The 21,486-nt window shown below is 42.4% G+C and overlaps 1 protein-coding gene across 16 annotated transcripts in view; it reads right to left on the bottom strand.

Moving 5' to 3' along the window:
• Positions 1-21,486, bottom strand: part of LOC147026688 (voltage-dependent N-type calcium channel subunit alpha-1B-like) — a 592,527-nt gene that overhangs the window by 282,935 nt on the left and 288,106 nt on the right. For all 16 annotated transcript variants that reach the window (XR_015058466.1, XR_015058468.1, XR_015058470.1 and 13 more), the window contains exon 13: positions 8,381-8,493. Coding sequence is in view for 10 of the 16 variants with exons in the window: in XM_085882404.1 (XP_085738530.1) it covers positions 8,381-8,493 (113 nt within the window). In the remaining 6 variants the exon portion in view is untranslated. The remainder of the gene's footprint in view (positions 1-8,380; positions 8,494-21,486) is intronic.

The following is a 21,486-nucleotide window of genomic DNA, read 5'->3' as shown; positions in this document are numbered from 1 at the left end:
GGAGATAAAAATAAAGAAAGAAAGAAAATTGTATGCAGCAGTGCATAAACAAATGGGTAGCCATGAAAATCAGAATTCAAACACGTATTCTCCATGACTGACTCTTGTGTCCCCCCTCCCCCATTCCCCTCACCATCCCCCCCCCACCCCACACTCCAATTCCCATTAAGTTCCTTTTTCATTGAGAAAAATGGAATTGCAATGCACCGTCTTTTTATTTTGACAGAAAATCTGAAAAAAAAATCATCTTAACCTTCATCACATTCCCTTTTCAGACATTTGCAGAAATCAAAGTGCTCAGTGAGTTTTTACTCATGAGTACTGTATGTGTTTTGCTACTTGTCAAAAATAAGCACCAGCGCATCAAGTAAATAATTGCTGATATCAATGTGGTTGCTCAGTTGGAATTAATTGCATGAAAATGAAAGAAACTGCAAAAATAGACCACTAGACCTGCAGCTTATCTGGGCCCTGGCCTTATATTGTAACCCAAATTTGGTAGCATTCTGACTGGTGGGTCTGGAGAGGAAGATTTTTGAAGGGATTTACACATTTTTCCCAAAAATTTACTGAGTCCACCATTTTGACAAACTTCCAGTCACGTGATTGGCATGACCTCTGCAATTCAACATCACAACCCTGTCCGATTATTGTTACCCAAATTTGGTAGCATTCTGACTGGTGGTTCTGGAGAAGAAGATTTTTGCATGAATTTACTGAGTCGGCCATTTTAACCCCTTAAAGACATGTGACCGGAAGGAGCTTTGCAATCCCTGTTACCTGTCAGGATCAGAATGTTGCTGCCAAATTTCCGCCGGATAGGCCCAGCGGTTTAGCCAGAGAAGTCGAAAAAGGAGAAGGGTGGATGGACTAACAGGCAGACAGATGGACAGACAGATGGACAGACAGATGGACAAATTGATGGACAGTGCACAATGACAATAGTGGAGGAACTTAGATAAATATCGCATAACAATTGTGCATTTTGTGAGGAAAGCACCAAATTTGGCACCCTAGTAGCCTATCATATTATGAACAGATTTGGATATTGGGACATCTCAAAATTTTTGATGGCAGTGAAAAATGGCTTTCACAGCTATCAGCGGCTGATTTTGAGATGGCCCAATATCCAAATATGTTCATAATATGTTAGGCTACTAGTGTGCCAAATTTGGTGCTTTCCTCATAAAATGCACAATTGTTATGCTAAGTTGCCTCACAACAATACCTTGTCTGGAATTTCAATTCCAGAAAAGTTAAAAATACTGTCAGGCCACTAAACACATTCATTGAAATCAAAGATCATTCTTATCCGGTTGTCTTTTTTGGAAACATATTTTCAGACTTCTATATAGTCACTGCATGCCTTCCTTTCAAAGCAGCAAGCACTTTTGTTATGTTCGACCGGTTCCAACAAAAAGGTTTCAGCGATGACAATTTTGTGAAACTGAGTGGTAGGTGCATGGCAATTCTGTTTTGCTGAGTAATAAGATTTAAAATAAAAACCAGAAAGAGCAAAGATTGTGAACCCTCGCCCAGACTTGTTTTGCGTGGTTTTATATGTATTTTATAGACATACTCACATTGCAATTGTACATACTTTATAGACAGGGGTTCACATAACTGGTGCACAGGTACTAATGTGCGTTTAAAAAAAAACAACAACAACTAAATACGTACTTCAAAGATGCTCAGAAAGCTCAAAAGCGTACTACCACAACAGCGGCTTTTAATGGAAGGTTTTCTCAACTACTGTAGGTAAGATTCTTCCATGATAATTCTGATGTACTATGCTATGATTTCAATATTTAAGTGTACAAAATTAAGTTTATAAGTTACAACATTATAAGTTATTTGTGGAGGTACTTTTAATAAACACAAATTTATTTAGATATCGGGGAGTAACATCGCATGACATTTCTTGACGTCGCACAATATATGTCTGAAAAATGGAATTTCAGAGGTGACTCAACAAAATGACATTTTTCCAGAGTTTTCCAATTATTGTTCAAAACTACTAAAGGAATCCCAAGTGTCACATGAGAAAGAATTACGTTTTAGTATCAGGTGTCATTTAATATTATAATGTACTCGCGAAAAAGGTACCCGAGACGGTGGGTCCCTCCACCCATCCCTTCCCCTCACTTCTTCAACCCACACCCTCTCGCTCTGGATTCCCACATCACCGCCTCCCCTTCTTCTGGACTCCCACTCCAGCTCTTCCCCTCTCCCCCAAACCTCCTCCCACCCCACCCCTTCTGGACTCCTGTCCCACCCCTTTCCCTCTCTCTCTCTCCCCTCTTCCCTCCCCAACCCCTTCAGACTCCCACCCACTCCTTCCTCACCCTTTTTCCACCCCTTTCCCCTCCCACCTCCTCTTACCCCACCTTCCACCATTGACGGGGAAATGTAAATGGGAATTTCAAGTCCCATCACTACCAACATCCTTCCTTCCCACTTCCCAATTACTTTCAAGGCTTGTTCTGGACCTGCTCCTAAGATCAAAAGAGAATTGATGAGAATGAAAGAGGATTGAGGAAGAAGAAGGAGGAAGAGTGGTTAAATGAGATCGAAAGAGTGGTGAATGAGATCGATGAGATCGAAAGAGGATTGAGGAGGAAGAAGAAGAAAGAGTGGTGAAAATAATTTTCTAAATTTTCCATTGGGAATAGTTTCTTCACGTGGCATTTCAAATGGAATATGTAACCATGGCAACGGTTTTGTTAAACCAAGTAAATCGATGATTACTTTTCCAATAGCAGATAATTGGGTGAAGGTACAGGGCAGGAGGTGGAGTGCAAAATCACGGAACAGACATTTTTTGGGAGCGAAATATGTTGCCAGTGAAAGAAGATGAAGAAGTGTGTGGACATCCAAGAAATAATTTTTTTTTTCCGATTTCACTCGATTTCAAGATAATTATTTAGGTCATGAGTTAAAAATTATTTTGGTCATGAGTAGGTATTGAGGTCAAATTTGGAATTCAATTTTGAATTTCAGCTTTTAATAAGCCTACACGGTACATTATTTAATCTTGCCAGGAGCCAATCACATTGCATCTCGCCTCGTACAGCCAATCAGTGCAAACCATGAACAGGCAGCCATCTCTGTTATACTGTGTGTGTGTGTGTGTGTGTGTGTGTGTGTGTGTGTGTGTGTGTGTGTGTGTGTGTGTGTGTGTGTGTGTGTGTGTGTGTGTGTGTGTGTGTGTGTGTGTGTGTGTGTGTGTGTGTGTGCGTGCGTGCGTGCATATACAGGGTAGCCCGAAAGTTACTTTACCCCTGATAAATTTCTTGCACTTCCCTCCATCCCTTCCCCTCTGCCCTCATCCCCTCATCCGCTATAGTATGCGAAAACACTGACTCAGAAGAATGATGGAGCACATACAGATACAATGACAAGCTAGAGGGGGAGCACTCGGTTGAGTGCAAAACCTCCGCCGTCAATACTGCTAGGTCACTCAAGTGAACCTGATATCCTATTCATTCAATTTGACATCAACAGTGCTCTCAGAGTTATAGTTTGCAACTTTCCCTTTTACTTTTAACTTTTACATACTGAATTCATTCGTCATAACTAGATTCCTTGAGACAGAAATTGATTTTACGTGGGTATATCCACCTGAAGTTCCAAAATCAGCCGCAATTATAATTTTGGCATGTCTTTTGTTGGAAATCACTTATAACATGTAGAAATGCAAAAAAGAAAATTGAAATTTTGTTGAAAAAAAATTTGCAAATTTTTTTTTTCTTGAACAATTTTTTTTTTGGGGGGGGGGGGTTGGAAATCACTTAAAACATGGAGAAATGCAAAAAAAAAAATTCAAATATTTTTTCTAATTGCCATATTCATAGCGGCCATATTGGATTTTGGACCAAGTCCAAAATCTAATGGCATGATCCTTGGACAACACCTAACCCCCCCCCCATCCCCACCAAGTTTCGTCGAAATCCGTTGAGGAGTTTTTCCGTAATACTGTTCACAAACAAACAAACAAACAAGCAGTCATAGACTGGTACTTACGAAATCGTCAACTTGACCTCTGACCTTGTCTAATAAAAGCTGTCTCTTGAGAAGGTAGCGACGCAAACCAGAAGTTTCTACAATGATTCTGTATCAAACCATCAAAAATCGTAACATCGACCGAAGCAAAAATCTCCATTTCTCCACGCAATTATATTATACCTTAACGTAACTCAACGACGCGTCTGCTCGAGCACACTGCATCATGGGACGACCCATGATGACTCTTTTGTGGCCTAAGTAAGCTGTTACCAAATTCACAAACTCATGCTGGCCTCCTTCAGAAAAAACATACGAAGAAGCGGGAAACTTTTGGAGATGCAGGAATGAAACACTTCACATGCATAACATTCCATTGAGGAAAAACACTTATACATATACTACGGCAGCTACATCGCATTGCTTGAATGAGGAAACACTATTATTGTCAAAACCTTGCTTGCCCTTGTTGAAAAAGAGAGGAAAAGGAAAGAGTATTTTCTTAAAGGCAGCAACAAAATGAAGGAGTATGGGCATCCTGGACAAACATCCGAACTCGACCTGGACAAACATCCGAACTCGACCTTCACAAGAAAATCATCTCATCATCTTTCGACATATCAACTTTACACGACATTGTATTAACAAGTTGGTCTCAGCATACTCCTGCTCCTTGCTACCTTTGCTATCTTGCCAGGAAGCTAACAATGCTGGACCAACTCTTCCTCGACGATTTCCAGCTATCCTGACAGTTAGCCAGATTCAGTCTGGCATCGTTGTCAACCGGAGTTGCAGACGACATCCTCTTCCTTTCTTTTCTCTCACCCCAGTTTCAATAAAACCTCTCTTTGTGTATATTTTGCCATAAACCCAAAAGCTTTGTGTGTCCGATCCAATGCCTTGCCTTCCTATTTGTGTAATCTCCATCACTTCCATCTGTTTAATCGATCTTCTCCATCAATAAATTGCTTTCAATGGTATTTAGTTTCTTACCAGTTCTTACCTGCACCTTTATCTGAAGTAAAGCCTTGCTTTAGTAATCTTATGAGTGTAATATTTCTCTGATATTGCACTCAATGGGAAAGACATGTTTATGCTTTTATTGTAAAGGACAAATGCCATGATTGATGGAGGTACATGAAGCCATTCTTTGAACCAACAAATAATCTTTCTCACAATTGTCTCTGCCATGTTCAGAGCTAGCTCATACATCAGAAAAGGCTACAAAAGCCCTGGAAACAACTCAGGAGATTAGCACCACAACTGTAATATATCTGGAAGCTCACTTTTATTGATTTTCTGAAAACATTCATCTGCCACTGGTTGAATTTCCAAGCCACCTTGCCTGTTTCACAGTGGCACTCTTGACTATACGCCCCAGCTCTTAACACCTTGCTCCTTTACTGTTGGAATTCTCTGTTCATCCAGGAAATAAGCCAACTTGTTCACCTCTCCTTTGGGCAGCAGCAGGCATACTTAATTTGCCTTGATGCCGCCATCTGTAATTTTCTCAAAAGGATCGGGATAGTATTCTCCATTTCGTCCTGCACAGTCAAGTTGTCCAAAAATGCCATAAACTGTAGCATCAGTTGCTCTCCTATTTCTCCACCATTTCTATTCATTTCTCCATTGGATGAATGAGCATCTCTATTGCCTCACCTGAATGGTGTTCCATGCGATAGAACAGGGGTTTCCAACTTTTAAGTGTGTGTGGAACCTTCAACACGAGAAGGCAAAATCAGGAACCCCCATTAGGAGGCCTGCCCCTTCATAGAAATTAAATATTTATTGAGTGCAATTTCATGCATTCGTGCGATAAAAATTCAAGAATTATTAGGAATGTTAAAGTGAATGTCAAGCCACCCAATTATATGCAATTGGGCCAGTGCTTTCAATTTTGCAGACATAGGCGTGAATGCATTTTGCAGACGTGAAATCAAATACAAAATACTGCAATTTTAATTCACACTTTCTTTCCTTCATTTATTGCTTTTCTTCCGTGTATTCTTCCTGTCGTGCAGCCTCAACTTTGCTCTTGATCAGAAATTGACAGGCTGATAAAATTGTACATCTCTCCATTAATGCATTTTCTCAGTACTCATCCAGACTATCATTCGTAACTGACAAAAAAATTAATTGAAAGGTGTCATGAAAGGGTTCGCAAAACTAAGTATGTACAAACAAGCAAGTCGTTCACCATCCACAAAATAATGGTGGCATTTTGTCACATCTATCTTTTGAATAATGTCTTCATCTGGTCCTTCACTGTTGAAGCATGAGGTCATGGTGGACATTGCCTGTGCTAAGGCTCACTGCCTTGGCTCCAATTCACAAGGAAGAAAAGAACAACATAAAAAAGAGAGCAAGGAAACGAGGATGTCAGACAGAGTAGGTGGATGGCAGAACGGAAAGAACAGGAGTAGTGCACAGAGGGGTCACATGATGAAAACAGCAGCAGTGGCTATGAGGAAACACATGAGATGACAATGACCACTCCTGAAAGGGGGAAGGTTTGATAAACAGACACAGACAGTCCTTCAAAAATATGAGAAAACAAGAGGATTCAATGCATATCATTTGCGAGCTTCACTAGTTATGCGATTTTGGAAGAACACAAGTCTTTTGCAGGTTGGTTAACTGAAGGACAAGAGGGGGGGGGGCAGAATAAGGTAATTGAAAACTGATGGTTCAATAATCTGCTTGCGGTGGGTGAGAAGCCTACTCTGGATATTGTCCTCCTGACAACAGATGTCAATTAAAGCAGTAACATAACATATGAGTCTTGAGGTCTGCTGCGATTATTGATTGTCATTACTTTGCTCATGATATGGAGAAAGCTGATCTGTTTGCTGATCCTGCATCCTGACAAGATAAGTGCAGTCATCTAAGTTGGAACAACATCACTGATGAGCATAACTGGAAAACAGGGAAAAAATATTGTATTTTCTTTCATTTGGGACATAATTACCCTCGCCGGAGGATAGGGTATTGCATTTGGGTTTGTCTGCACAGAATGTGCTAACGTGGGCTACAAACGACACCTCGTGGTAATCAGTAGTACACGTTCTTTTTTCAACAAGTACCTCCACAAAGTATGTACAATTAGAATGCAAGTACGTCTATAAAGTATGTACAATTAGAATGCAAGTACGTCTATAAAGTATGTACAATTAGAATGTGAGTCCATCTATAAATTCGGCACAATGAGAATGTGAGTCCATCAATGAAGTATGTACAATAAGAATGTGAGTCCGTCTATAAAGTATGTACAGTTAGAATGTGAGTCCGTCTGTAAAGTATGTACATTTAGAATGCGAGTCCGTCCATAAAGTATGTACAATTATAATGCGAGTTCATCTATAAAATACGTACTATAAAACCAGAAAAACAACACACTCAAATCCAGAAGAGGGTTTACAACCTTTGCTCTTTGCCGTTGCATGCTGCATTAGTCAATATTATTTTGGAATGACTATGGAATGTATTTGCTTTATTGGTGTTACCCTTTCAATCAATTATGTTCATGATACTTAGTAAGAAGTAACTGAGGGTAAAAAAAATTTATATCATCTGTATTGTTTGCTTTTTCATGCAAGTCACTCATTTTGATAACATTCAGACTTTTTGAGTGACTTGTTCTCCGCCCTCTCTTTCATAATTCGTATGTTAACTCTCTGTTAACTTCTTGTTTCTGAAATTTCACTGAAATTTCAGTTTCATTGAGAATTTTAAATGATATTTCAAACATAATTGTATTTTCCGAGTTGGTTGTGCACTGAAATTTCTCTTTCCTCATTCTATGATCCCCTCCTAAAATCAACCCACCCTTTTCTGTGCACCCTTTATAAAATCCCTGCTCTTCTTTGCGTTTGATTAACATTTCTGGAATTTGTTTTCACTGTAGAATCTTAACTTTGCCGAATCTGTCTTAAACAAAATTGAAATGTTACACGACTGCAGATTTTGGTTTGAAACAGGTGTTGCATCATGAAGTGCAAATAGGTGCTCGCCTCCAACGTGGTCAACTGATGATGTGAAGGCTACTCCATTCCTCAATTATGCCGATATGTGCTCTGTGATTTTAGCAATAACTAATCATATTAATCATTGCCATGGCAGCATGAAAGCACATTTGGAGAAGCAAAGCTGCTTCTGGATTTGTGCTATCTGAGCCCCACATAATACGGACTAATGCCTTTGTTAGAAGCTAAAGCATGGCTTACTATATATTTTAAACAAATAACATGCAAATGCAAAAGGAGCACGAAATTAACAAACAAACAAAAAACAAGCATGTCAAGCAGCAGCATATAATCACATCTCCTTGATTACATTATTTAATCCAGCAGCAGATTTTTAATAAACATGCATTACTCACAAGGCAGTCGAAACAGTTGAAAGAAGAGTGGAAGTACGCATGGAAACCCATCCCATACATCTTCAAAAACATCTCGATGAGAAACATGCATAAGAATATGTACTCTGCATAGTCTGCAGAAACACACAGAATCAGGACACAAAAAGCTTTGAGTAATTATCCACTCAAAAAAACTGCACTCGTCACTCAATTATTATGCATGCATATTTTAACATTACTTTCCTTTCGGACATATCGAGAACACATTACGTACAGACACCGTACTCAGAACCAAGGTCTGTCAAGCGCACATACACACACTTGTACAATTCATCGAAAAATAAAATGATGGGATCCATTCATTTAACACAGAAAGTGAACATTTTATTTTTGATTTCTCTCCATCTTGAGCAGAGAAATGAGCAATGTCTGGCAGCCACATTGCAAAGGCAGCACAAAAGAATATAACCCCATGCCATCAAGCCAGTGCAGAGAGCTTCCGTGCTGCTGAAGGAATATTCTACACGAACAGCCAAAAACACACAAAAAAAGCTTAACTGAGTATATTCTTCATCCTCCTCCCATTTCAATCCTGTTAGGACAGGGATGCAAATAATAAATCTTCTTCGTGTCAGCAGCCAAACTGAGTTGGCATGGCTGAAATACGGCAAATCTCAATGGAATTTCGTATGATGACCAGCTTCAATGAAATGTATAAAATATTGAGGACGTAAAGCTTCTAACAATGAAAAAGATGTATTGCTTCCAATTTTAAGATTACCTTTCCAACGCAGCAAAGGAAGGGGAACCAGATAGCTACTTACAGTTGTGGAAAATCTAAAGCATCACCACTTTTTTTGAGGTACCTGCTATGTGTTAAGTTACTTCTCCATAGATGACTATTAACAATACTGTGCTGGTTCTTTTTGGATTGCGGTAGAATGATTTGTTTTCGATCTTATAAAACACCGTAAATCCATTTAATGAAAGAAACAATCGTTTTATTGCTCACGTATGAAAAAGTCATGAATTTCACAGAAACAAGGCGACAGACGTCGAAGTACTTTCATAGCGAATCTGCAAAATGAACACCCTCTAACTGATTAAAGGTTGCAGAATAAAAGATTTCTCTTTGTGAACAAAATTAATTTGAAAATTAGGACGTGATTAGAGAGCACCTTTAACCTTTATGGCAACTTAGCACCATCTGTGAGTGTATGAGATTACATTATGGTTATATTTAATTGAAACGTCCTCAATCCATACGAGCATCAGAGGTCTGAAGATCAATCATGGTCCTTGGCATGTTCTCAGCTAATATTCTGTTTGCAGTTTTTCGATGGTCCTCAATCGAGTTGACATCAGGGCTGTTTCCAAGCGAGGACAGGGTGTGAATTTTGGCATTATGCAAGTAGTCCTTTGCCTTTATTGGGAGAATGTGCATGAATAAAGTTGAAAAGATCGATATTTGTAATAAAAATTGTATATGACATCAAAATTTTTCACTTGTCGAAATCATTTGACAGCCTTCAAGTTTCGCCCTGTGGCAAGGTGCAGAAACTATTGCAAATTGTAGTTCTAGCCCCTCTTCAGTGATCTTGTATAGAAGAACGACTCTTCCTGTGGTTGTATGTTGTCCTGAGCTTTCGCAGTGTCAGAAAGAAGATAATGGTGACCTACCTCATCCCTGCAACCCTCCAGCATCTGGCATTGCGAATGTTCGAGAGTACTCATCATGCAGTGAGGGTGGACGTCTTCTCTGGCGCATCACCAAAATAACTTTTGCCTGTCTGAGTCGTACAGGAACAATTTTGACTTATCTTAGAATACAAGTGTCGTACTGACTGTCTGTCCAATGTCAATGCTCCTGAGCCCACTTCAGGTGCACCATCCTTTTTTTATTTTGTCAGAACCTAATATTCTTCCGAGAAGGCTTCTTCTGAGGAGGCTAATATTCTTCTTCAGTATAATATTGTCATACTGTACGCAGCAATGCTGGACATTGCAACTGCTTAATTCACTCCACAATTGCGCTTCCCAGTCTGCTTCACATCAGTTGATGCTGTTGCTCTATTCTTGAGGCACTGGCAATGTGATACAACATTACATCTTCTAAACATATATAAGCTCTTTCATCCTCATCCATTTTGTGCTTCAAACTGGTAGTTTCCAATGTGATTATTCAAGAGTCGAGTTACAGTTGGTAAATGAGTTGCACAGTTGATGCAATTTGTCTTGTACTAAGTCACTCTTCATGAAAATAATTTCAACTCTCTTCCATTTTGTCAATTCCACGCTTTTGAGCACTGCCGGTCGGTACATGAAGGTCGAGTACAGATGGATGATAAGCAACTACTCACAGGAGAAGCACCTTGCTATTCTAAATATTTTATAAATCTTCTTCTTCTTTCGGCTGCTCCCGTTAGGGGTCGCCACAGTGGATCATCCGTATGATCCACGTAGTGATTTGGCACATGTTTTACGCCGGATGCCCTTCCTGACGCAATCCTGGTCGCCTCTTACGACACAGGGATATGCTACACCTATTTTATCCGGGGTATACACCGGCCCAGTATACTGGTACTCATTTCGCCGACCCCGGAAGGATGACAGGCTGAGTGAACCCCCTGGTGTATTAATTCAGTGGCCCAACGGGGCTTGAACTCAGGACCTTTTGGATCTCAAGCCGCTGCTCTAACCACTGCGCCAACACCAGGCTATTAAATATTTTATAAATATGAGGCTAAATTATGTAAAATCATCAATATATAACATGCTGTTCTTATAATCAATCTCTTTTCAACAACTATGTAATCAGAACATGGAATTGGCCAGCTCAGTCTATACAATAGGTGATGCAATCATTTTTCCACTCCTGTAAATATATGTAATTGCATGTGTGTATCTCATGCGGAATTACAGCGTTTGCTTTTTACAGCCAGAGACAGAATGGTAAAGTCACATTCCGCAGTGCTCATGCAGTGTTTCACACAAGCACAATGACAGAAGTGTGTGTGTGTGTGTGTGTGTGTGTGTGTGTGTGTGTGTGTGTGTGTGTGTGTGTGTGTGTGTGTGTGTGTGTGTGTGTGTGTGTGTGTGTGTGTGTGTGTGTGTGTGTGTGTGTGTGTGTGTGTGTGTGTGTGTGTGTGTGTGTGTGTGTGTGTGTGTGTGTGTGTGGGGGGGAGGGGATCAAGAAACAGACAGTGCTTGGCCACAGACTGTGTGGGATGTTCAGTAAGAAACAAATCATCATGAACGATACAGCAATTTATTACAACACTGTACAAGCATTATGTGGTTTTTGTCCTGTTTTGCCTCAGGATTTAAGGTGTTTTGCAAATGAGTATTAAGGACGAGAAATGTAGGCCAACATAAATATGCTAGCAAATGTATTTATCTCACATGCGGAATCAATTCCTTATTAGTCCTCCACCGGATTCACCGGGGGGGGGGGGGGGGGAGGGGGATGATAGGTTTGTTGTCAGTCTGTCCGTCCCACCTGTGGTTTTTCAGACTTTTTTCCCATACCCTTTAACATATTCAACTGAAACTTGGAACAGTGCTTTATTATGACAAGGAATTATGACATGACAGGACAACAGGACATGACAGGACAGGAATTATGGCATTATGACAGGACATATCGCTGGCTGTCCGTTAACATTTGACTAAAACATCTTATCACAAACTACCCGAGCGATATGAATCAAATTTGGAATGATGCATCAGGACAGCAAGGTCTTATGGGGTTGTGTCCCCATCTGGATGGTCAGGTCAGGTATGGGAGCATGTGCCAGAACAGCACGTCGCTGCGTCCACTTTCCGCCGGTACTCCAGGGGCCTCCGTCTGGCCATCCCCCAGGCAGATGCCAGGCCCATCCCCATCTCCTTGAGATGATGGTCAACCTGCTGCAACCATAAGGCACGTGGTCGGCCCACTGGCCTCCTCCACTCATGAGACTGCCTCGCTGAGAGAATCTGGTGAGCAGGATCAGAGTCAGGAAAACGAGCCACATGTCCATACAGCCGCAACTTACGCTCACGGACTATGCAGATAACAAATCTCATCTGAGTCTCTCTCAGCAACCGCTCGTTGGACACAGAATCCTACCAGCGATAGCCAAGGATTCTCCGAAGAGACCTGGTACCAAAGGAATTAAGTCTCCGTCTCAGATCCTTGGTCAGAGTCCAAGTCTCGCACCCATAGAGCAAGACTGGAAGTACCAAGGACCTGAAGACTCGGACTTTCGTCCTCCCGCACAGGTACCGGCAGCGCCACACCCCATGATCCAGTGAATCCATGACTCCCCAGGCCCGACCCAGACGTCTATTGACCTCTGACTCGCAGCCAGCAGAGACATGAATATCACTGCCAAGGTAAGTGAATCTCTCCACGACCTCAACATCCTCACCACAAACAGACACAGACAAGACAGCAGCATCCAAGATGTCACCGAAAGCCTGGATCTTAGTTTTGACCCAAGAAACCCGTAATCCCAACGGCTCCGACTCCTCATTCAGCACCTCGAGGGCCCCCAAGAGGATGTCTAAAGTCTCCGCAAAGATGACTGCATCATCTGCAAAGTCAAGGTCCGAGATCTTGACATTCCCAAATGACGCACCGCAACTTGATCTCTCTGACATCCTCCCTAGAATCCAGTCCATACAAGTGCTGAAAAGTGTGGGGGCAAGTACACATCCCTGACGAACTCCAGTAACAACTGGAAATAAGTCAGAGATGGTACCACCACACTTCACAGCACTCTCAGTACCAGAGTAGAGTTGAGACATCAGATCGATCAGTTTTGGTGGCACCCCACGAAGACCAAGAATCCTTCAGAGGACATCCCGATTCACTGAATCGAACGCTTTGCAGAGATCAACATAGGCTGCAAGCAGGCCCTGCCGAAACTCTCGTCTGCGTTTGGTGAGGACACGAAGTGCAAGGATACGGTCAATCGTTGACCTCTTTGGTGTAAAGCCTGACTGCTCTGGACGCTGGTGCTCAAGCAGATGGTGGCGAACCCTATCGAGAATTATCCGAGCAAAGACCTTGCCCGGCACTGAGAGCAGCGTCACCCCTCGGTAGTTGTTGCAGTTTTGGCGATCACCCTTCCCTTTCCAGAGAGGGACAACAAGGCCCCTCTTCCAGTCAGTTGGGATGATGCCTGTGTTCCAGGCAGAGCACAAAACTGCATGCAACGACACGAGTGCAGCATTTCCACCAGCCTTGAGAAGTTCGGCATGGATGCCACAGATCCCTGGAGCTTTGCCCCGTTTCAACTGGTTCACCGCAGCCCGTGTTTCCACAAGCGTAGGTGGACCACAGTTGATTCGAGGGTCAGCAACAGGGATTGTAACACCCTTGACGTCCAACTCGACAGTTGGGGGATCAGCATGGTACAACCGCTCAAAGTAACCGGCCCAGCGGGCCTTCACTTCAGACTCCTCTGTCAAGAGCCTACCACTCTCTGCTCTAACTGTAGTGCTCCGAGGGATGGGCTTGGATGAACGTAATGCGCGAATTCCCCTGTAAGCGGGACGAGAATCACCTGTCCACAGGTGATGCTCTACCCCCTCACAGATTCCTCGCACATAGGCCTCCTTGTCCACCCTCAGTGCACGTACAGTTTTACGCCTCAGCTCCCTGAACAGCTCAGCTCTGCCATTCAGCCTGGCCCTGCAACTCTGGTCAATGGTATCCAGTGTCCCTTGAGAGACAAAATTCTTCTTTGCCCTGCGGTGAGCTCCAAGGCATCCACCGGCAACATCAAGGACGGTGGTCTTGAAGGCGCTCCACAACTCTTCAGGACCCCCCAAAGCACCCAGACCCCCCAAGTGTCCACTCAGCCTGTTGGCAAACTCCTCAGCTACTCTCTCATCCCTGAGCTTGGCAACATCCAGCCTCGGCTGGGATGGTACCATTCTCCAGGATTTAAGGTGCAGCTTTAGAGTTGCTACAACAAGCCTGTGGTCAGTATTGAGGAACTGAGCACTCCGGTAGACCCTGCAGTTCTGGATCATCCTCCAACGACCGTCAATGAGGACATGGTCAATCTCCTTTGCCACACCGTCAGCGTTGGAATACCAAGTCCAGCGATGAGCTTGTGGGCAATGAAACCATGAACCAGCCACCCTAAGTCCATGACTTCTTGCAAAGTCAAGGAACTTGGTGCTATTCTGGTTCATAGTTCCTGACCCATGGGGACCAACACACACCTCATAACCGTCCCTATCAGTTCCAGTCGATGCATTGAAATCCACCAAGACTAGAAGTGTATCTCGTCTGGGGCACTGATCAACCACAGACTCGAGTGTGGCGTAGAATGCGTCCTTCACGGTGAGATCACTCGCCTCAGTCGGAGCATAAACAGAGACCAGGGAAATGACACCGAAGGAGTGACGAATCCTTAATCTCATAATACGCTCGTTGACCGGTGTTACCTCAATTATCATTGGGGTCAGCTTATTGGACACAGCTACAGCAACTCCTTGGGTATGGTAACCATCAGAGCGACCAGACCAATAGTAGGTGGAACCACCCACCATTATCTCACCGCAATCCGGTCTCCGAACCTCAGAGAGAGCTGCAATCCCGATGTCCAAACGCTTGAGCTCAGATGATAACAGAGACAGGTGATCATCCTCTCTTAGGGATAGGACATTCCAGGCACCCACCCGAAGGGACCGCCTCAGGTTAACCCAAGGAGACCGCCGTCTGGTGGACGACACCTCAGCACCACTCCGACACACTCTCCCGTAATCTGACCCAGGGATGTTACCCCGTGGTTTCCCTCCTATCAAAGATTGGGGGTCCCGAAGGCTTTGCCCCAATCCCGTCATCCAGTGAGCTGCCCTGCGAAGGGAAGCTGCACAGGAGGTACTCCCTCGGAGTGGGTTTTCAGATTTTTTTGCGTTTTTGCGTTTTGCGGAATGAAGGGTTTTACGGTGGCCGGAGTGCAAATCCTGCCACCAACCTCCTAATAAGAAGTGACCCAACTGCAGGAGGACGTCCGCAGACACAGTTGGGCACTAGATATGGATGGCCGTTGGCTCATAAGGAGCTCCTCCGCCCTTTGACAGGTTTTGTTTTTAATCCTGCTGGGTGTCCATATCCAAACATCCTCCTCACCAGAAAACCTGGTGGGGGAGACGGTTTAGTCGCCGACAACCCGACCATGGAACAGGTTAGTACAGGTTTACATGGTACCTGTAGCAGGTCACAGATCGAACCTGACCTGACTGAACCTGATCTGGATGCACCCCCCTATACGGGGGATAAAACGAGAGTGTTTGCCCCAAATATTGGTATTTTATTCAAAAACATTCTTCTCAGAAACCGACAAATGATCCAGACCAAATTTGCCACAAGGCATCAGAACCTTGCACCAACATTAAGTTGTGCTCCTCATGGCCATATCTCCCCGGAAAGGAGGGCTCAGGCCCGCTTCCCAAATCCCTCATTTTCCCGAAAACATATTTTCCTCACAAACTACAAAACTAATACAGACCAAATTTGGTACGATACATCATAACAGTAAGGTCTTATGAGGTTGTGCTCCCCATCCGGATCCACCCCCTATAAGAGGCTGAAAAGGGGGGTTTCACCTCAAATTCAGGTAATAGATTTTATAATCTTCTCAGAAACCGAGAGCCATATGCAGACCAAACTCTTCAAGAAACACAAGGACAATGCTGTTAATGTAAGTTGTGCTACCCTTTACCATACCACTTCAGGAAGGGGGGCCATGGCCCTTCCCCCCTATAATCCCTCATTTGCACCCTGCCTTTTGGGGAAATAACCATCTGTACCATACAGGGACATTTTTTTTCACGTTTTTAACGTTTTTCATGAATTAATCACGTTTTTCATTCGGGATCCAGAGCAATCCTGTACCATGTGCGCCGCTGCCATGATAAAGTGGCTTTTATGTTACGATAAAGTAACTCATGTTACATACCTTCTGCATGGTGTTGTATTAAACTACAAACGATGACACTTTAATTTATTACACATTTGTTGAAGTGTGAGGTAGTGTCGTGGTGTGATAATTTTTCACATTGTATATTTGCTGCTACAAGGAGGACACTGTAATGGCATGTATACCTATTCTCATGTGGAAGGCTTTGAACAGTGTTTGTTTGTGTGTGTATATATATATATATATATATATATATATATATATATATATATATATATATATATATATATATATATATATATATATATGTATATATATAGTTGATTTATGTTATGCTGTATGTTGATAAATGGCAATTATCAGTGGGCGAAAGGTCTGTTCCATGTTCTCAGAATGTTCCGTGTTACAGGTCGAAGCAGAAAATCACCTGGTCTAAATTCAGTTGTCGGATAAAGTTCACACTGATCTGAGCTATACATTTGATCTAATGTCATGAAATGTGATGGTACATTTATGTTTGCAACATCCTTAATGCCAAAGGAACATATATTTATTACAAAAGTATTTTGCTTGTATGGTGGTGGTGGAGGAGATGGAGTAACAGTGCAACAAATTTTAGACAAAATGACAGTTAATGCAACAAATCTTTTCATAACAAAGAAAGACTAATGCAAATGTGGCCTCCTTCACGTGTGAAATGGGGCATTTAATCTTTGCTGGCGATTGTCAAACAGCCGGAAACACATCCAGACATTATGTCCCACTGGATCAAGGCAAGACCAATATATTGAGACAATAAAGTTCACAAAATAATAAATGCTTCAGGGTCTCGGTCTCAGAGGAGGCATCATGTAACATGGTTTTATCATCTCCAATAAGATGGAGAGCCATGGATGCATGTGTGTACAAATGTACACATCACAACTCCATCTCAACTGCTCAATATCTACATCAAATATATATTCATTGCCTAATGTCAAACCTCTCTTAACAACTGACTCATGGTCTTGGCAGGCAGACTTTTAAATTGGTGGCTGGTGATGCCCTCTTATGATTTCCAACATGTTTTCTGACCTCTGTATAAAATGGAAACAACAAAGTATGAATAATTATACATGCACATGCTCCACATTTCTACATTTCAATGGCAGTGAATGATGGAGCTGCCAGGAAAGTCAATCATGCTCAAAAAAAAAACAACAACAAAGAAGAACCTTGCGCTCGGTATATATTTATCAACCTGCACATGGAATGATGAGATGTTTATTTTCAAACGACAGACGGAGTGCCTGGAAGTGTACATGGAGAATCCTTAAAATGAGGTTGTCAAGGTCAAACAAACTTTACAATGGTCATTTTCATCGAATTAATGCTGCCAAAAAGCCAGTGGTTCAGAGATGACAGAAAGCATCATCAAAGCAAACACAAGACCAAATCTTCTTCTTCTTCTTCTTCTTTCGGCTGCTCCCCTGAGGAGTCGCCACAGCCGATCATCCGTATGATCCGCATCGTGATTTGGCACATGTTTTACGCCGGATGCCCTTCCTGACGCAACCCTGGTTGCCTCTTACGACACAGGGATATGGTATACCTATTTTAACCGGGGTATACACCGGCCCAGTATACTGGTACTCATTTCGCCAACCCCGGAAGGATGACAGGCTGAGTCAACCCCCTGGTGTATTAATTCAGTGGCCCAACGGGGCTTGAACTCAGGACCTTTTGGATCTCAAGCCGCTGCTCTAACCACTGCGCCAACACCAGGCTTTTAAATATTTTATAAATATGAGGCTAAATTATGTAAAATCATCAATATATAACATGCTGTTCTTATAATCAATCTCTTTTCAACAACTATGTAATCAGAACATGGAATTGGCCAGCTCAGTCTATACAATAGGTGATGCAATCATTTTTCCTCTCCTGTAAATATATGTAATTGCATGTGTGTATCTCATGCGGAATTACAGCGTTTGCTTTTTACAGCCAGAGACAGAATGGTAGTCACATTCCGCAGTGCTCATGCAGTGTTTCACACAAGCACAATGACAGAAGTGTGTTTGTGTGTGTGTGTGTGTGTGTGTGTGTGTGTGTGTGTGTGTGTGTGTGTGTGTGTGTGTGTGTGTGTGTGTGTGTGTGTGTGTGTGTGTGTGTGTGTGTGTGTGTGTGTGTGTGTGTGTGTGTGTGTGTGTGTGTGTGTGTGGGGGATCAAGAAACAGACAGTGCTTGGCCACAGACTGTGTGGGATGTTCAGTAAGAAACAAATCATCATGAACGATACAGCAATTTATTACAACACTGTACAAGCATTATGTGGTTTTTGTCCTGTTTTGCCTAAGGATTTAAGGTGTTTTGCAAATGAGTATTAAGGACGAGAAATGTAGGCCAACATAAATATGCTAGCAAATGTATTTATCTCACATGCGGAATCAATTCCTTATTAGTCCTCCACCGGATTCACCGGGGGGGGGGGGAGGGGGATGATAGGTTTGTTGTCAGTCTGTCCGTCCCACCTGTGGTTTTTCAGACTTTTTTCCCATACCCTTTAACATATTCAACTGAAACTTGGAACAGTGCTTTATTATGACAAGGAATTATGACATGACAGGACAACAGGACATGACAGGACAGGAATTATGGCATTATGACAGGACATATCGCTGGCTGTCCGTTAACATTTGACTAAAACATCTTATCACAAACTACCCGAGCGATATGAATCAAATTTGGAATGATGCATCAGGACAGCAAGGTCTTATGGGGTTGTGTCCCCATCTGGATGCACCCCCCTATAAGGGGGATAAAACGAGAGTGTTTGCCCCAAATATTGGTATTTTATTCAAAAACATTTTTCTCAGAAACCGACAAATGATCCAGACCAAATTTGCCACAAGGCATCAGAACCTTGCACCAACATTAAGTTGTGCTCCTCATGGCCATATCTCCCCGGAAAGGAGGCCTCAGGCCCGCTCCCCAAATCCCTCATTTTCCCGAAAACATATTTTCCTCACAAACTACAAAACTAATACAGACCAAATTTGGTACGATACATCATAACAGTAAGGTCTTATGAGGTTGTGCTCCCCATCCGGATCCACCCCCTATAAGAGGCTGAAAAGGGGGGTTTCACCTCAAATTCAGGTAATAGATTTTATAATCTTCTCAGAAACCGAGAGCCAGATGCAGACCAAACTCTTCAAGAAACACAAGGACAATGCTGTTAATGTAAGTTGTGCTACCCTTTACCATACCACTTCAGGAAGGGGGGCCATGGCCCTTCCCCCCTATAATCCCTCATTTTCACCCTGCCTTCTGGGGAAATAACCATCCGTACCATACAGGGACATTTTTTAATCACGTTTTTCATTCGGGATCCAGAGCAATCCCGTACCATGTGCACCGCTGCCATGATAAAGTGGCTTTTATGTTACGATAAAGTAACTCATGTTACATACCTTCTGCATGGTGTTGTATTAAACTACAAACGATGACACTTCAATTTATTACACATTTGTTGAAGTGTGAGGTAGTGTCGTGGTGTGATAATTTTTCACATTGTATATTTGCTGCTACAAGGAGGACACTGTAATAGCATGTATACCTATTCTCATGTGGAAGGCTTTGAACAGTGTTTGTCTGTGTGTATATATATATATATATATATATATATATATATATATATATATATATATATATATATATATATATATATATATACAGTAAGTCCTCGCTAACCGGAAGTTCGCATTTCGTAGTTTCGATTTTTCGTAATTTAGTTTTAATGACCAATTTTTCAATTATCGCAAACATTTTATGCCTATCGTAATGTCATTGCAAGGAAAAACGCAAAAAAAAGTTTCAAACCTCCTGCAAAAAACAACAATCACACAGGATGCGCATAAACATACTTTCACTTTACTGCGCATGTACTGTATGCTGTACTGTACGTATTCTCTTCACGCTCGCCTGCATACCTTCCAGTATGAATCCCAAGCGACCCGCAAGTCTTTTGCCGAGCACGCCTCATTTCAAGAGACAACGAAAGGCTGTCACATTGAAGGTGAAATTGGAAATAATTAAAAGACATGAACGAGGTTAAGGGACAACGGAAATCGGCCGCGCGCAGCAATCACTGCATCGACTGTACATTCGATCGTTCCAAGTTTGGCAAAAATAAAGAAAATATCACAGATTGCGACCAGTTCGAGTGCAACGACACTAACGAGAATGAGAGATGGTGCCATGCACAACATGGAGCGTTTATTATGTGTGTGGATAGAAGATCAAACTAAACGTCGCATGCCTTTATCTCTTGCTGTGATACAAGAAAAAGTGCGTAGTTTGTGAGGGCATTGACCCACGATTACGTGATCAATTACTTCTCCAATTATGTTGAGAAGTACTCCAAGGAGAACAACATTGACAACAAATCTTTGCTGCTTGTAGACAATGCTCCTGCCCATCCTCAGCAAATGGAAGACTGGTGTGAAAACGTGCAGGTAGTATTTTTACCACCAAATACTCCCTCACTTTTACAGCCTATGGATCAGGGAGTTATTGCTGCTTTTAAAGCCTATTATGTTAAGCATACCATGCTGCAGCTTATCAAAAAACTGATAAGGACAAGCTATCAATCAAGGAGTTTTGGCGAACATACAACATAAAAATGGCTTTGGAAAACATTGAGGATTCATGGGCGGAGGCGAGTGCCTCCACAATGAACGCTGTGTGAAAGAAAGTGTGGCCCGAGTGTGTCCACAATTTCACGGGGTTTGCTGATGTTCCGTTGATTACAAGTCAAATTGTAGACCTGGCGCAGGAGGTTGGTTTGAAGAGGTTGACGAAGAGGACGTGGATGACTTACTAGAGTCTCATGCAGAACCCTTAAGCAATGAAGATCTTATGGAGTTGGAACAGCAGTGGGCTCTTGAGGAAGAAGAAGATGCTGTGACACCTTCATCTGAGCATCTCACCATGAAAAACCTCAGCCAAATCCTCAGCTCGTTTGAAAGTGCCACAGAATTTGTTATCGAGCAAGATCCAAATCTTGAAAGGAGCACTGATTTTAGCTGTGTTGTTTATGATGCCCTTTGTTGCTACATGGAACGTTATGCAGCAAAGAAAAAGAAAGCCATCCAGCCCACTCTCCATGCATTTTTCAAGCCAAAAGATGCAGCACCAACTGCATCCACCATCCAGGATGCT

The sequence above is a fragment of the Eptatretus burgeri genome, chromosome 5, assembly GCF_056783735.1.
Source record: "Eptatretus burgeri isolate ZD-2024b chromosome 5, Ebu_testis_v1, whole genome shotgun sequence".
Lineage (NCBI taxonomy): Eukaryota > Metazoa > Chordata > Myxini > Myxiniformes > Myxinidae > Eptatretus > Eptatretus burgeri.
Note: the sequence above shows the minus strand (reverse complement) of the source record. Positions and strands in the feature narration are given on the sequence as shown.